This window comes from Tursiops truncatus, chromosome 7, assembly GCF_011762595.2.
Source record: "Tursiops truncatus isolate mTurTru1 chromosome 7, mTurTru1.mat.Y, whole genome shotgun sequence".
NCBI lineage: Eukaryota > Metazoa > Chordata > Mammalia > Artiodactyla > Delphinidae > Tursiops > Tursiops truncatus.
Genome location: NC_047040.1, coordinates 86,646,975 through 86,665,728, shown reverse-complemented (window position 1 = coordinate 86,665,728; position 18,754 = coordinate 86,646,975). Strand labels below are relative to the sequence as shown.

General features: G+C 37.9%; 1 protein-coding gene across 3 annotated transcripts in view; it reads left to right on the top strand.

Moving 5' to 3' along the window:
- The window catches only part of ARHGAP15 (Rho GTPase activating protein 15), a 621,340-nt gene that overhangs the window by 11,327 nt on the left and 591,259 nt on the right, over positions 1-18,754 (top strand). For 2 of the 3 annotated variants that reach the window (XM_019925524.3, XM_073807741.1), the window contains exon 2: positions 17,762-17,940. In XM_019925524.3, the coding sequence (XP_019781083.2) occupies positions 17,776-17,940 (165 nt within the window). In that variant the 5' untranslated portion in view covers positions 17,762-17,775. Of the gene's footprint in view, positions 1-11,032; positions 11,126-17,761; positions 17,941-18,754 lie in introns of those variants that run through there. The other variant, XM_019925523.2, reaches the window with a different exon arrangement.

Below are 18,754 nucleotides of genomic sequence, written 5' to 3'. Positions count from 1 at the left end.
TTATGTCTTCATGGTGATGGTTGGGTTCAAGTTAATTAATACAAGTAAGAATTTTTATGACCTAGTTATATTCTATTTAGAGTTTTAAAAGTGATTTTGCATAATTATTTTATGTGGTTATTCTAGCAAGCTAGTGGTAAAAGCAGAAGATTTAGTAGAAGACAAGGAAGCTTGGAGAAATAGAAGTGTTTGAGGACATGCTGAGAACATATTTCTCCCAAATTCTGGTCTAGAAGTTTTTTATTTCTTGTGGAGATAGTGAAGATTTTTTTTTTAATTTGGAGTATAGTTGCTTTACAATGTTGTATTAGTTTCTGCTGTACAGCAAAGTGAATCAATTATACGTATACATATATCCACTCTTTTTTAGATTTCCTTCCCATTTAGGTCACCACAGATCACTGAGTAGAGTTCCCTGTGCTATACAGTATGTTCTCATTAGTTGTGTATTATACGTAGTAGTGTATATATTTCAATCCCAATCTCCCAATTTGTCCCACCCCTCCCTTTCTCCTTTGGAAACCATAAGTTTGTTCTCTACATCTGTGACTTTATTTCTCCTTTGCAAATAAGTTCATCTGTACCATTTTTCTAGATTCCACATATAAGCAATATTATACAATATTTGTTTTTTCTCCTCCTGACTTACTTCACTCTATATGACAGTCTCTAAGTCATCCATGTCTCTGTAAATGTCACAATTTCGTTCCTTTTTATGGCTGAGTAATATTCCATTGTGTATATGTACCACATCTCCTTTATCCATTCCTCTTTGATGGACATTTAGGTTGCTTCCATGTCCTGGCTATTGTAAATAGTGCTGCAGTGAACATCAAAATGGGTGCATGCATCCTTCTGAATTATGGTTTTCTCTGGATATATGCCCAGGAGTGGGATTGCTGGGTCATATGGTAGCTCTATTTTTAGTTTTTTAAGGACCCTCCATACTGTTCTCCATAGTGGCTGTAGCAATTTATCCCCACCAACAGTGTAGAAGGGTTCCCTTTTCTCCACACCCTCTCCAGTATTTATTGTTTGTAGATTTTTTGATGGCCATTCTGACCCATGTGAGAAATAGTAAAGATATTAAGAGCACTGCCTGGGAAGTCAGAAAAAACAAAGTTCAATCTTGGGCTCCACCACTTGCTAGGTATTGTATATGTTATATTGTACAAGTTACTTAATCTCTCTGAGCCCAAGTTTCCTTATCTATAAAATGAGGAGTTTCCTCACAAGATAAAAAAAGAATGTATATAAAGAACTTTGCCTAGTTTGTGTCTCACAATATTGTTTTAGAAGGGTTAAATGTAGCGTGAATAGTAGTTATAGTAGTAATTGTTTTATCAGGTTGTCTTGAATCAAATGATGACCATTCTCCCCTTCATTATGATATAAAAATCATGCCAGGATAATTTTGATTTATTTCAATTCTAAGTATTATGATAGGATTTGGAACTCATCAAAAGCAATTTCTTGCTATTAGTTTCATTTCCTCAATACAGCTGTGTGGAGGAGAAGGAAGAAGACTCACTCTTTTCTTGTTTGTTTACCAATTTTTGGTTGATATGGAAATTTTCCTCTGAGCAACTCAAGATGTGTCCTAACCAAAAATACCCTTTAATTTTGAAGAATTCATATTCATCACAAAGAGCAGTTTAAAAAGTGAAAGGCAGCCATTGACTCTTGGACTTAAAATTAAAATGAAGCAAAGAAGGACTACAGAAACCAGGAGAGAGAAAAAAAAAGTAGAATTCTTTTCACCCACTTTTATATTATACCTAATTTTTGCCTACGGTTATAAAGTATTAATGCAGATTGTTCATGAGGCATGGGGGTCCTAGCAAAATGATTCTGAGGAAAAAAATAAGATGTTGGGATGTCCAAAGTGCTTATCCAGTTAGCAAAGTCTTTTTCTGTTTTTATTCTGTTTTGTTCTCCCCCTGAGGAAACCTGCTCAGGATTCCATGTATGGAGGTTGACTGAATACACCAATCTCGGTCCTAATCCTGAAAGCACTTGGTATTAGGATATCCATTAAATGACAGCAAGGTGTGGCAGTAGGAAGTGACTGACAGAATGCTAGGGAGATAAGTGGCTGTGGTGCTGTCCCTGGAGAATTAGCTGCATCCTACAGGCCAGAGGGCTTTAGGTTAGAAGTCTGGCTCTAAGAAAGTGGATTAACAAGTGGGCCATAGTTTCAGGGTGGGAAATCAGCTTGAAAGGAAAACCAGAGACTAGTCAGTATGGCAGATGGTTAGGGAGTATGTCTTGAGTCAGGGATGGGAGCAAGTTGAGATGCAGTGGATGTTCTGACTTCCCCTAACCATCATGCACTGTATCCCAGGTCCATTTGGCAGCTTTTGATGTGGAGAAGTAGGAAAGAAGCATGAGAATCCAGTAACACTTGGGACTGAGAATCAGGACCATTCTAATATGGTGGCAAACCTGAACTTGTTGGAAATGCTCATAGTACTGGCAGAATTAGAGGCAGAGGATTTCAGACAGGCACCAAATATCCGTAATGTTCTTGGTACGATGCAGAGCAACAACACTGAAAAAATACAGCATCTGACTTTAAGGATCCTACAATTTGGCAGAAGGGACACTCAACTCAAATAGATAACAGAGAACAAAAGAAGTCAGGATATGATTATCTGCCAAAATATAATAGGAACAGTAAAGGAGGTCAGAGCAGAGAGGGGGAAATGGGAACTTGCTTAGCAATAGCAAAGAGCACAGCACAATATCCTACTCTTGGTAATGTCAGATCATGTTGAAAAAATTGTACAAATAAATGAAATAATGTTAATCTCCAGTGAACCTCTTGCTAAAGCAGAAGTACAAATTCAGTCTCAGTTTTGTTCTCCATTTTCAATCCTACCAGCTTGGATTTTAAAATAATAAGATATTGAAAATGATATTAATTTAATATGCAGCAGAAACTCTGCTCAACCCTCAAATCAGAGGAGCAAAACTCCTAGAGGTGATTGACATCTGGGGTCACAGTCACGGATATTACCAGATCAGTCAAGTTTTCTATGCAAATCAAGGGGGAAGGGAGAGAAAGTCTGAATCAGAGAGAACTTGTCCTATTTACAAGATGTTGAAGCTGCCCACCTCCACCTGACAGTTACCATGCATACCTTGAGCAGTTTTTCACATCTCATCATTTTTCGAGAGAAGACACACAGATATACATTTTTTTTAAAAAGTAAAAATTCTCATGTTTCAATTGGAAACTGATTCGAAACACTCCAAAACATTGTTCAGGCCCAACAACATATGTCTGTGGGTTGAATTTGGTTGGCAGTCTGCCGGTTTTCCACCTCTTCTTGAATTTATAGCTGTTCCGAAGAAAACAAGAGCAGGGTGTAATGATTAGAGAGAACTAGAATCCTCCAACTAACTTCTGTACACACAGTAAATCGTAATAAGTGTTTAGAGACTGACTAGCACATTGCTTTATGAAAAACCTCCATTTATCTGCAACTTTTTCATTTAGGTCCTTGTTTTGTTTGTCTGCCTTTCATGACTAGGCTCAGTTTCCTTACTTGGAAGAACAAACTCTTCTGCTACCAACCCTCTTCAAAGCATTTTTTTAAACATTAAGATATGTCTCCAAAAGGTTAACTTTTCTAAATAATAGCAAGTATAGTAATCCTTAGTTTCCCTGATTTTCACAAAATCACAAGATATTGGATTCCGACCGGAACATCTACACTTTTAAAGGATGAATTGTTGTAGGGGAAATAAAAGAGAGTTTAGTATGTCTTAAATGGTGATAATAATAGTAACAACAATTTAAACATATGTGCACACATGCATACACACACATACATGTGTGAAATTCACAGTGCATGGAATGAGGAAATGTAGCCCAAGTGTGGTTGTATAACCCATTTTATCATATGTGTTATCTATTAATAGATGATTATAAGTTCCAGAAGTGGTCATGACAATGGATATAAATGATGTGGGAGGACAGACAGAAAAAGAATTACTGTTCAATAATTTTTTAATTAAAAAGGTAATCCTGATAGACATTTAAAAACTCTAACATTTATGAATTCCTTTTTTACTTCAATGTGTCCAAGACAAAATCCTATAGTTTGCTTTATGAGGAGCCTAAATTAAGATAGAAATTTAGCTACATTACTTCAAATTACAGTAACACTCAATTAACTGGAACCTAGTTCGATAATGCATATAACCATCTCTACCTCCTACCTCCTGGGGAGAGGCCTCTGAACTCTACTTTGAGGAGAGAGAAGCAAAACAGGACTTATTTAAGTGGGAAAATATCCCCCAAACAAACCCTGGGTTGAGGTTCCTAATAATACAGCTGAAGCTCTTTAAGAGACTATAGCATCATAAGAGCCTTTAGTTAACCAGTCTAGAAAGGACACAATTTAAGATGTATAATATACAGAACATATTGAAGTATCTTCAAAGACTAGGATTGGAAAAACTCAGTCAAAAACTTTTAATTTAAATAATGTGGACTGCTAAATATTTTTTTTGCTATTTTGACATTCTTGGCTTCATGAAAGAAAGCCTCACTTCCACAAAATTTCAGATTAAATTTGAAAACAACAATATTTTGTGGAATCTGTTTTGTTCTCACACTAAACACCCTTTGATATTTAACAAGCAAGAGAACAGTTTTCCAAGTGTTCAAATTGACATTGTTTTACTCACACTTACTATGTTCATGATATAAACATTAAAAAAACAAACAAACCAAAAAAAACAACTTGCTGAAAGTTCTGCAATAGACCTAGATCGTTGGTGGTATGATACTACTGGGTTTTTCATTTATGTAAAATAATTCATTTTGCAGCAATAGTTAGGACTGGATGTATGTTCTGGATAGCTAAACATCATATTTTAATTAATCTCAAATAGGATACTCATAGTATTACTTTCACGTACCTATGTGTCTGTGTGTCAATTTTTATACTACCTACTTAGCTACCTGCTCACTTCTCTCCTCACTGTTCTCAACTGCGATCCACACCACTCCCCCAAACCACCAACATATTTCAAAGTGAGATTTACTTCCAGAAAACTTAATTAGAGCAAAAATATTAACAAATATGAACCTAGTATCAATGGGCTTTAAAAATAAGACACTGTAGTAATTGGTAACATTTTTAGGACAATGCAGATATGAAATAAAAAATAACTTTATATAATTCTATAGACTTGTTTCTCATCAAAGTTCAGTGTGCATTTGAATCACCAAGGGTGATGGCCAAACATGTCCTTTCTGAGGCTCCTCCTCAGTCTTGCTGAATGGAAATATCTTGGGAAGGTGCAGTTAAATCTGCATGTTTATGAAGCTACTCACACTGACCCTTGAGAATCATTGCTCTATAACTGTCTTCTTCCTCACTTCTAGAGATACCTTTTCATTTTCAACTGAAGTTGAGTTATTTGTGACCCTAACTCCCAGGAGAAATCTTAGCTTAATGCAGGTGATTTTTAACTAATTCCAGTGAAATGGAGTTCTGTGAGTTCAATAATAAATTATAACAAGTGATTATGGCTTTTAGTCTGCACTTGTGATACACAAATCAAGTGTGTTGCCCCCTTATTTACAAGTCCCAGTGCCTCAGCGAGTCCTTCCTCATTAGGCATTTGTTTTGTCCCTGACCACAACTTCCTCTATTGGAAACCTGGTCATTCATTGCCTCATTCTCTTGCTAGGATGAAAGTCCTACCTCTCTACTGAGAGTCTCCCATGTGGGTAACTGAGCTAGCTCTGAACAGATACCCAGTGTTGAGAACTCTGACAGTAACAAACCTCCTGGTTGATAACAATCTGCAAATCTGAACTTCTGAGTATCGCTCCTCTCAGAATGGTTGTTTCTTCCCACCTGTTAGATAAATCTTTCTATTCAACTTGGATACCCAGTTGCCAGTATTTACCAAGACTGTAACCAGATATTTATGTAATTATTAGACAAAACCGCACCTACTGTCAATATTTGTGGATAGGAAAGCTCTCCAGTATCTGTTCACTCCAGATGGAGGGCCAGATCCTGGTCCTTTTTCACCTAGATAAATCACGAGAGATGACAAGTCCTTCTAATTAAAAAATACACACACACACACACACACACACACATATGAATTCTTTATATAGAAAGAACGTTTTCCTGCCTCACACCAAACACAATTATTTCCAGAAGGATCACAGTTCTAGAAAAAAGTTTAGGGACTTCCCTGATGGCGCAGTGGTTAAGAATCTGCCTGCCAATGCAGGGGACATGGGTTCGAGCCCTGGTCTGGGAAGATCCCACATGCCACGGAGTAACTAAGCCCGTGTACCACAACTACTGAGCCTGCTTTCTAGAGCCCGCGAGCCACATTGAGCCCACACGCTGCACCTACTGAATCCTGCGCACCTAGAGCCCGTGCTCCGCAACAAGAGAAGCCACCGCAATGAGAAGCCTGCGCACTGCAGCGAAGAGTAGCCCCCGCTTGCCACAACTAGAGAAAGCCCACGCACAGCAACAAAGACCCAATGCAGCCAAAAATAAATATAAAACAAATAAATAAATCTTTTTTAAAAAAGTTTAAATAACAAAACTCTTTAGAGGAAAATATATGAATAGTCTTTGTAGCTTTGGATTAGGCAAGAATTTCTTAAGAGGACAAAAAAAGTACTAATTGTAAAAGGAGATAAATGATAAATTGGATATATTAAAGCTAAGAACCTCTACTAATGAACATATTACAGTAAGAGAGTAAAAAGCAACTTACAAATGAAAAAAAGGATCATTATTGCAACATATATATTAAAAGGAAACTTGTATCCAGAATATAAAAACAACTCCTACAAATCAGTAAGAAAAGCACAAACACCCTAATAGAAGAATTAGCAAAAGTTTTGCACAGGTGCTTCCAAAGAATATCACACAGCAATCAGCTACACAAATGAAAATTTGAGTAAAATAAGCCCAGCAATTAAAAAGTATATACTCTAAGTTTCCTTTTATATAAAGATCAAAAGTAGGCAAAACTAAGAAGACAGAATGTTGATTATCCTTTGTGGGGTGAGGAGGGTAGTGACCGGAAGGGAGCTTCAGAGGGCTTCTGGAGTGCTGATGATGTTGAGTTTCTTGATTTGGGTGTGGTTACAGGAGCGTGCATTCAGTTTGTGACAATTCATTGAACTTATATGCAAACACAATCGTATACATACACACACATAAACACAAAAACTATTTAAAATGTATTTTATGCATATATAATTGAGCAAGAGAGAAACCAATTTTTAAATGCATTTTAAAAGATATGCTGAAATGTTTTATCTTAATGGTGCTGTCATTGTCACAACAGTGGACTATATTACTGTCCCATTCTCAGACAGGTCCCTTTGGCACTGAAATACAATTCAGTCAATTCAGAGTTTGAAGACATGAGCATTAGGGAAAGACTAATTGGATACAATAACAAATTTGCTAAATAAAACAAATGTCATCCACATTTTCCTACTGTCAATTACTGACTCCCGTTAATTACTGTCAAACACTACGCAATATGCAGCTTCCTCATATTTTAACTTGGGCAGGCCAAGATGGAGATGGAGGGAACCTGGTGTATTGCAATCAATGTGTGATTAGATTTAATCTGCTTGGTAAAAGGGCTTTGCAACTGAGTCATGTACTTTAGGAAATAAATACTATAGAACATGAAATTGGAGGAAACAAGCAATCGCAAGTTGAAATGTATATTTGTGCACTTGATACTCTTCCAACAAAGATCAGAGAATGAGCCCTGTCCCAGAGGGTGAGACTGCTTGTTTTGCCAGTGTTTTTTAATTCTGTGGCTGCCGAACAACTTCTTCTACAGCTGATGTTTTCTCCTTAAGTGACATTTCATCATCCAGTGCCCTAAGATAGTCACCCTGTTTTCCCTTAATTGATACTTGTATGCAAGAGGCGGAAAATGGCTCAGCATTTCTTGCTATATTAGTTCAAAACTGACAGAGGAAACAGAGAAGAGATTGCACTACTTATGCCCCTTATGGTTTTCCTGTGTATCTAAGGAGATTGCCATTTCATAAAATTTCTTATGCTGCCTGAACATAATTACAATAATGCAGGCATTTTGTTCCTATTTGCTTTTCTATTTTTTACTGCTTACCTGATCACCAGAGGGAAATTCAGAAGCAGTTTCACTAATCTTAACTTTATTTTCTTTTATGCCCTTAATAAGATGTAATTGTACCCTTAGACCTCCCTTCCGTAAATGCTTCATTTTGTCATTCCGGTGAAGCCTTTACCTTTCTCTTCATTTGATTGGTAACAAGAAGCATTAAACATGTACCTGGAAGTTCAAAGTGAGGTTCCTGAAGTTTTTCCCCCAAGTCATGGGGTGCTCTTTTCATAAGATTAGTGTTTACAAATAGGTGCTGTGATATTTATTCTAATTTAAAGTTAATTAAGAAGCATCCCATGAGAATGCTCCTGTTCATTGTGCAGCCTCAGTGGCTGGAGATCCATTCTGGGTCCTTTCCACCAAGTCTTTTGGAATGGGATTATGCCTTAAACAAAGGCATCAACATTTCCAGGGATCTATAAGAGCCCCCTTTTTTTTTTTTTTAAGATTTTATTTTAGAATTTATTTATTTTATTTTATTTTTTATTTTTTGGCTGTGTTGGGTCTTTCTTGCTGCATGTGGGCTTTCTCTAGTTGCAGTGAGCAGGGGCTACTCTTCGTGTAGTGCGCGGGCTTCTCATTGCGGTGGCTTGTTGAGGAGCGCAGGCTCTAGGCACGCGGGCTTCAGTAGTTGCAGCATGTGGGCTCAGTAGTTGCAGCACACGGGCCGTAGAGCACAGGCTCAGTAGTTGTTGCTCATGGGCTCTAGAGCGCAGGCTCAGTAGTTGTGGAGCACGGGCTTAGTTGCTCCACGGCATGTGGGATCTCCCCGGACCAGGGATCAAACCCATGTCCCCTGCACTGGCAGGCAGATTCTCAATCACTGTGCCACCCAAGAGCCCACTTTTTTTAATAGAGCTGCAAGTTTCTCCTAATCCGGCCCTAATCAACTATCTCTCCCTAGGTTTCCCAACTAGCCACTCCCACTCTGTCATTTGTTGTGGATGTTCACTTTGCTTTTCCTGAAATCTTGTGATCTCAGCTTGCACTGCCCTTGATATCCCTTCTCTGCCTTTTGGATCCTATTTATCATACAACATCAAGTTCAATGTCACCTTCACCTGGAAATTGCCCTCAGTCCCATTCTCCATTGCACTCTTATCAGATTTCATTGTAAGCAAGCATGCTTATGTCTAACTCTACCCCAGAATTCTTAACAATTTTTGTAGAAACTGTGGGACCTAGCAAGTCAGTTTCTCAGGGTAGAGGCTCAATAATTATTTGAAATATAAAACCAGTTGCTTTGCTCCCAGTAGGTTGGAGACTAATGGGCTAAGGTGCTCAGGGGATGAGAGGTAGCAACAAGATACCAAGGTGGCCTACCACACAGTTTTATTCTACTTAAAACATATTTTATATTTTACTTGTCATTTTTACCATTTAGGATACCCATATGCAATGACAATAACTGTATTACAATTTGTCCATGCAGATGATCTGCCAGACTTTGTCAGTAAATGCAGTCTATCACCCAGATTTCCTGATATATGTTAACTAAATGCAAAGCCTTATTATCACATTTCCTATATATAATACCTGCCAAAGTCAAAGACAGTGTTACCCAATGGGGTGGCTATGGTCAAATTCCTTTACTGTGATCATCCTTTCTCATTATATTTGACATTTTTGAAACTGAATTTTATTGTACTCTCTCCGCTTCTGAAAGTGGTCTGGGAAATTAGACTTAATAGAGATGTAGAAGCCACAGGGAAAAAAGAACAGGAGAGTGAACCGGGAAGAAAGTGAAATTAAAATGTTATTTTGGTAAATGGATGCTCTGGTGGAGACGGCAAACAATTGCAATGCAAGTTAATTACTGACCTGTCAGGCAAGTGTAGCACAGAGGTTGTACCACACGTTACTGGAGCTACCACTGCCACAAGTCATTTCCACAGGGGAACAAACAGACCGTGCTCTACCACAGATGAGTAGAAGACCTTTCCAGGGGACAGAAATGAGTTTCTGATATCATATTCATCTGTGGAGTTTCCACACACTCTTACTAGACCTGGAGAAGCAACTCATCTTACACATTCCGGAAAGGGATTGGGGTCATATTGCCACAGAGGGTTCGTGTGTGTTAAGGCAGAGAGGACCTTGGTGGTGACCAGACAGCTCACTGCCACACAGTGAAAACCCAGGCTAAGACCCATGGAATGGGAAAACACTGGGGCACACTCAGTGCTTATCTCTGAGACAGTTCTCCTCACAAAGTCTTTAGTGAGAATCCATGTCAGGCAAGAGAGTCCTTCTATTCAGAGAAAAAAATGTTAAGCACCTGAAGAAAGCTGAAACTCCAGGGAGATGTTCTCTATTGTTAGAACACAGAGCCCTGCTAAGTTGCAAGGTGGTCAAAAATGCAGTCATTTTTTAAAAATAAGAAATAAAGAAAAGGGTTATCTGAAATGGAAATATGGTATTGTTCATATTTTTGGAAATTTTGTATGATTTTCCAAGTATACTTTAATGTTGGCCTCAAAAGGTATGAAAAGCATTGCTTCTTTGCAGCCTCTAACTTATGAAATATCCATCGTTCATTGGCCCTTAGAACCGCTGGGCAGAGCAAGTTATACATATTCTTTTTAAAATAAGAACTAAATTAGGTCAAAGACATTCCTACTGATAATGCTTTCCTAAGCTATGTACTCTGGCATTACCTAGGTTCTATATTTGTTTTCCATTTCTATATTCTGTAAATATTTATTCAGTCTTTATTGTTTTGTCAGAAAGCACGGGGACATTTATAAATGATTAAATAGAAAGACTTACATGATCTATACTTAATATGGATGCACTTTGATCATTTTATCTACCTGATCTCTGTCAGATTTCCTTTGGAATTCTTGTTACCTTGTTTTTCCAGACACAGTTGCCACTTGACTTGGCGGTCTATGACTAAAGCAAGGATGTTTGGAGATGCAGGACTTGAGCTCTGTCCTGGGACTACTTTGAACAGGTTGTGGCACCTTGGGGAAGAGTCTGTATCCTTGAACTTCAATTTTCTCTGCTCTGTAGCATGTAGATAATATCATAGTGCCTATTCAGTTTCTACTAACTCAAATAATTCTTAATATTTTTTATTTTAATGTTGCTGATGGGAAAAAGATGTCAAAAATACACTTTCTACCTCAAAAGGGCAAGCTGCTGAGCCTTAGTGTAATTAACAGAGTGCAACAAATAATTGACAGAGCAGCTTTGAAATTTATGATTAGATGAAATATCACATTCATTCCTATTTGGGTATTTGCAGTGTGAGTGGGAGAATCAGGCCCAGAATATCACTGAGCCAAGTCTGTTGAGCAGAGCCAAAGTTTGTGTGGCTCTTATGAAGTGCATTCTCATCACTGTTTCCTGTTTTTAAAACAGTATTGAAAGTGGAACTAGTGTAACATCACAAGCTATTCTTGCTGTTCTCTTGGTACATACAAAATCAGGAAGTCTACAGAAATTGTGAAGCCAGTCTTAAGTGATTTACATTTCAACTTCTAACTCAGGGATATTTATTTGGAGAGTTTTGTAAAAATCAAATGGATATTTTAAACACATGCAAAATGAACGAATGTGTTGTCATTAGTCATTCACCATGCTTCTGTGTGCCTCCTGTAAGAATATAAATGCATACGTCATCAATGTTTTTTCTAATAGAATTTGGTAACAATGATGATGATGATGATGATTAGATGATATGTTATGAAAGAACAAGAGAAATACAGAATAAGCATGTAGATCACATGAAACTTAATATGACTTATAGTTAACAAAATGTTTCATGTTACGAAGTTGCATAGAAATAAGCATACAAAAGTATTATTGATTTTACAAGTTCTCTACCAAATCTAGAAAGTTAAGGGTCAATGAGAAATGAAAATACAGGTGGAACAACAGAATATGATTTCAAAACCCTATGTATATTCTTGGAATAATAACTCAGAAAGACTCACAGATTAGAGCTCTTCATTGCCTTTCTGAGTATATTCTGAAATTGATACTTATGTTCCTGGAATTATATTCACTCCCTGATGCTGGGAGCAAGTTATGATGGACCCTGGGGTTTGAGGGTTTCTCTCTTTTTTTAAAAAATATTTATTTATTTATTTAGCTGCCCGGGTCTTAGTTGCAGCATGGGAGATCTTTTAGTTGCAGCATGCAGGATCTTTAGTTGAGGCGTACAAACTCTTAGTTGCGGCATGTGGGATCTAGTTCCCTGACCAGGGATCGAACCCAGGCCCCCTGCGTTAGGCGCGCAGAAACCCTTGAGGGTTTCTTTTGACTCAGGGTTGGGAAGACTTTATATTGGAGTTTATTCCCCTAGAACCTTCTTTCATAAAGACTCAAAAACTAGAGCACCCTGGCAGGGCCATCATGTCCCACAACTCCAAGAGGCACCCTTTACTAGAATGCAATGCTAATATCCTATCCCTAGTCACAAATGCTACCTGCCTCTACTTTTACTTAAGATCACACACAAAGTAGAGTAATCAAAGGTTTTCTACTGTAAGATATTTTCCTACATAGCCGGAGGAGTTTCCAGTATGAGATTCAGGTAAATGATTTCCTGAGAGTTCATGGGAAGTCTGACTAATCATTTATGACAGTGTGTTAATTAGTTTAATCATTCCTCTCCCATATATACATCTAAGTGATTCACTGAGCAGATGGATGTAAGTAAAAAGATGTAAGTAAGGAAGAATGGATGATGGAATTTCAGATATGTTGACCCTGTAGATGAGATGGGGCCTAAGTAGGTGCTGCAGTGGGGGGCTTTGGCAGCCAAAATGTGATAAGGATCATAGTGTGCACTGTAGAGGAAAACATGAGTATTAGGATGCAGGTGAGGAGAAATTGGGAAAGTTGGAGTGTAAAGAGAATGAACTGTAAGTGGGGTCCAAATACAACTTGCAAAATTGGCCTAAAACAGCCTTATCCACCAGCTATGAGAGGTTTCTAACAGGATGAATAAGAATAAATCATCTCTGAACCCACAAGTACGGCAGTTAGAAGTTTCACAGCCACCAACACAGCTGTCATTTCTGGCCATTAGATTTCCTTCCTCCTCTGTCCTCCCTCCTTCCTCAGTTCCTGCTTGGGGTGAGGGGGTCCTGCTTCCTTCTGTTTTGCACTCAACTCATCCATACAAGACATTTGTGTATTATGCCAAGGAAAGCCCTCTTCCCAAATTCTCTCCCTCAGAGTGTCTAGAATACCAGCCTCTTACAGCACTGGTGGGCTTAGAAGGGATTAGGCTCTCCGTTAACCCTTCAGCCCGATAAGAGGATAGAAAGATGATCAAACTCACCCACACTGAGGCTAAATGCCATTTTCTTCATGAAACCCAATGCTTACCTTTTCCTTGAATTTCCTTGGTACTATAGTTTTTCTTCATGACATATTTCAGTATCTACTCTATAATATCACAGTTATTTGCATACCTCTGCACTGCTGAGCCCCTTTCCCGAAATGCCCAACCTGCCCTGACTTAGCTCCAGCGTCAGCTGATCTTTTGTGGACTTTCTCTCTCCACACCTCCCAGTTCTACTGTGGTCTGATGTCATTGCTTCTCTCCCCACCTGGCACCACTCTATTCTCTTTTAATTATTGATTTGTTTCTTTATCACACTCACCAAACTACTGTAAAACAGTTGGTTGAAACAAACAAACAAAAACCAAAAACACAAAAAAGAGTTATCGCCAGCCTCTAATGTAGTGCCTTGTCACTCAGGAAAGTCTCAGTAAACGTTAAACAGATAATTTATTTTCTGTGGGTAGAAAGAGGTTTGTGTCATTTTCTGTATTCTTCTCAGAGCAACGTGGTGCTCTGCAAAATCAGAAACCACCAAATATTTGCAAACATGAGAATAACTATGAATAGTATCAAGTGAATGCCATTGATAGAACAAAATACAAAAAAAGCTGAATAAAGCGAAAAAATTGAGTGCAATAAATAGAGTATCAATAAAAAGTGAAGATGAGGTCAGTTGGGAAAAGAAGTGATGGCTAGAGGAGTGAGAAAAGAGAAATAACATTAACATTGGTAGGGGGAGAGATCAGCTTAAAAGAAAGATCTGAAGGAGGAAGATTTTGAAATTCTTTTCTGTAGACTGTCCTCGAGAAAACAGATGGGAAAGCCAGATAAGAGGCTTTTAAAATTAATCCAGCCTTTTGACAGTAACCCATCACCAGGCAAATTATGGGTTAATTGTCAAATCAATACAAGAATGCAAATGTTGATTTGACGCTGAAATTTGTTCAGAGTTTGAGAAACAACATGCCGTATAAACGGCACCTGGTGGGGCTATGTAAATACAGTGGCTTTATGCTCTTGGTCAGAAGAGAGTGGCGTTAGCCCGAGTATTTCTCTTACCAGTATTACAAACACACCACCTTAGAGTTTTGAATCTAATGAATAATTTGGAAGATCAAGCCTTCAATGTACTCCAAGGAGAACCCAAATTTTTTAGAAAAGATTTATATGTTTAATCATAGATCCCCTCAACCCTCACTCAAATCCTTGGGCATCAGATCATACCAAAGCATTTACATTGTTGCTAAAACTACCTAAAACTACTGAGCTCTGTAAATCTGCAGTAATACCTCTTGAGCTCCCAGACTTTTACACAACAGTATCAGAAGTGAAAAGGAGCCTACAGATCATAGCAATCCTTTTAGTTGCCCATGCCCCCTCACTATCATTTTTTTCCAGTGATGAAACAGAGGTCCACGGACTTGTTCAAGGTCACAAAGCTGGCCATTAGAAACAGTGCTGCACTAGAAGTCATCATAGGCTCTTTTTATGCAACCAGTCTGATTATAATGAATCCAAGACCTCCATTACAATCACGGTACCTAGATTCTCATTCTTTCATTCATCCTTACTTCATCCACTGAAATATACTCTGAAAAAAACTCATGCTTTTATTAGTAGCATCTTTATAAATATAAAAAATCCAGAGATTTGCTTTAGTTTGAAATAATGTCTCTTGGCTAAGAAAAATTGAAGGCCTCAATAATAAATAATACACAGAATAAAACCAAAAATGTTTATCCTGTACTGGGGTACGTGGAGAAATAACTATTTATATCATCTGCATGTGATTGCATTTACTTTTTTTTTTTTTTTTGCGGTACGCGGGCCTCTCACTGTTGTGGCCTCTCCCGTTGTGGAGCACAGGCTCCAGACGCGGAGGCTCAGCGGCCATGGCTCACGGACCCAGCCACTCCGCGGCATGTGGGATCTTCCCAGACCGGGGCCCGAACCCGTGTCCCCTGCATCGGCAGGCGGACTCTCAACCACTGGGCCATCAGGGAAGCCCGATTGCATTTACTTTTCAAAACACATTTATATATAAAAAACCCTATCTTATTCTATTTAGATATAGAGGTAAGATCCCTTATGCATACATTAGTGGTCAGATTTGATACATTTTAAAGTCCTTCTTATTAATGTAGCTGTCATCATATTGCTGTGGAATAGTGGGGATAATATTTCTTCTTTTATTCAAATTTTTATTTCAAATGTTGTCAAAAGAGCTCTTATTCTCAATTAGATAAGTTTTTAAAATATATCACTCATGTATGATTATGAAAATGAATATATTCAAAATAAATTAAAATAAAATAAGTAGCAAAATAAATTGGTTAAGGAATTCTTAATAAAACTGTCCTGTAAAAAGCTTTGTTAGATATAACTGAAGTACAATAAAGTGCAAGTGTTTAAAGTGTACAATTTGATCATTTTTAATATATGTATACTGCTATTAAACCATCACCACAATCAAGATAACAAACATATCCATCACCCCTAAAAGCTTCCTTGTATCCAGAGTCCACACTGTCCCTAGGCAATCACTAATCTGTTTTCTCTCATTTTATGTTAGTTTGCATTTTCAAAAATATTATGTAAGTGAAATCGTAAGTACTCAATGAGTACTTTTTTGGTGGGGGGCTTGATTTCTTTTACTCTGCACAATGAATTTACAATTCATCCATGTGGTTGCATGCGTTAGTAATCCATTCATTTTTATTGTTGAGCAATATTTCATTGTGTAGATAAACTAGAATTTGTCTATCTATTTATCTGTTGATGGACATCTGGGTCGGCAGTGGGGGGGGGGTGGATAAAATAAATACTCCTTCACTTCTTGCTGCCCACTGTCCATAAGAAAATTGTTAGTCACTCTGATCCTCATTTTTCTCCACTATAAAAATATGAGTTTAATGTCAATATCATAGAAACTTTGTAAGGATTAAACCAGCTCATTGCCTGGCACATAGTAAATACTCAATAAATATTAACTTCTTTTCTCACTCAATATCACTCAATTGCCTAACTGGTTTCAATTATGAGGAAACACTTTTCCTCCCGTTAAAATGCTTTTATTCTTTTCTAATCCTTTTAGTGTCCACTCAACTTGAACATTACTGTGATTCTAGCCCCGTTGTCTGTCCAATCAGGTAGAGGTACCAAAACAGTTGGCTCCTTAAAATATAATCCTTCTTTTGGATTATATTGGCTTCTATAACTGACTGGTGACATTTTTTTCTAATGTTGTACCCATGTGCCTAGGCTAGCTATGAAATGTCTATATGGGTGAGACATAGAGAGGACACTCAGGCTAGAAGAGGGTCTGTTTCTAGAAGCTTTGAAGCTATATTTGCATTGCAAATATCCTATTTAGAAAGAGTAGATGTATTCATTTGAGGAACTCGTGGGGAGGAGCAGCTGAAAAGGATTATGGATTTGGGAAGCAACTAAAAGCCCTCCTGGTCCACCCACCCAATTTATTTCCTTTGTTTTCTTTTTCTGAATTATTGTTTTCTCACAGCCGCTCCTTTAAAATTTGCCCACACTGGATTTTCCTACCTGAATCAGACTCCTTCCATTAAAATAAATATAAATAAATAAATAGTGTCGATGTGCTGATTTTCTGTTTCTTCATAGTCTTCATAAATATTATATCCAACTAAGCTACTAAATCTAGTTCAGTTGGCAGATGGCAGTGGACAAAGGAATTTTAATTTTTCCCTGTGGATATTGCAAGTGGGGGTGGTGACTGGGACTCTGCACCATGCTAATGAGGCCAAGCCGACATATTTGATAGTCAATGGGACCAGCTTGCTTTCCTCCAATTTTACACACTTAAATTTGACCTTATTCACAGGGGTTTTTTGTTCACCAAAAAAGGCTGCTGGTGGTAATGTCTGGAGGTGGGTTGGGATGGGGTGGGTGATAGATCAAAGACATTGTGAATGAAAAGAGCATATACCCGGAAGATGCTTAGTTGGCAATATCATTTCTATATAAGGGAGACCATATCATATTGCCATTAGGAGTTCCTTAATCGAATTAAGAAACTACACAGAATTTGAGTGTGCTATCTATGAACTGAAATCCTCTGGCACGTATACAGTACCGTCGGAATACAGAGGTCCAATTGATAAAAGCACTACAAAGTAACTACCTTCTTCTTCACCAAAGAGGCGGAGACTATTTCATTTTTGTACTTTAATGATATATAAGGATATGCACTCCACCAGGAGTTTTTCATGGAAAAGCATATACTTAGAATAATATAATGCTTTTATATTTCATCAGGATAACATTGTAATATGCAGAAGTCTACAAATTCTGATACCTCTGTGGAAACACTGAATCCCACCCGCCAAGGCACTGGAGCTGTGCAAATGAGAATCAAAAATGCCAATAGCCACCACAGCAGGCTGAGCCAAAGTAAATCCATGATCCTCACCGATGTTGGGAAGGTCACTGAACCTGTAAGTCAAATACCACAAGTTCCCTGATATATAGAATTTTGTAAAAGAAGGGGGGAAAAAAAAGCTAATTAGCCTTGTTTTATTTGTTTTCCTAATGTGCATGAGAAAACTGTTTTTGTAATGCATTTTATCTTGCCTACTTATAGTCGTAATTATATCCCCAGTTGCAAGAGAAGAGCTGGGCTTAATCCAGAGTGATAAAGTGGATTTGGAGCTAGACTGAAGAGCACCTTTGACTCATTTTCAGGGCCTCCACTATCATGCTTCAGTGTCATAAAAATAATGAGGTTATGCTAGCATGTGGTGTTTGTACTTCCAAATACAGTACATCACTTTGAAAAGCCAGAGGCTAAAATTAGCTAAGAATAAACTGAGAAAAAAATCTTTTAAAAAAGTGAAAATCTCTTCCTTAAAATCTCCCAACAATATATGATATTGGAAATTACAATCTGATTTGGAATGAGCTTGAACAGTTGAAATGGTGTGGAGATTTAAGGTTTGGAGAGGAAGCCATTTTGTCTCCATAATGTGTCATTAGGAAGATTTGAAATAAAATAGTTACAGATGAACTCTATTGCCAGTTGTGTCCCTGCCCCTGCACGCATCCTGAGCCACTAAACACACTGATTGCAATGAGTCTCCTCTGGTTAATTTTCTTCCATAATGGTGGTAACTTGCAGCTGAGGCCATAGGATGTTACAAAATTATTTATGCAATGTTAGCCACTCTTTTGGACCCCGGATCTATTTTGTTTCTCACAGTGAGAGCAAGAGCAAGAAATAGGTTAGCTGGGGACAGGCTGTGAGTCCCAGTC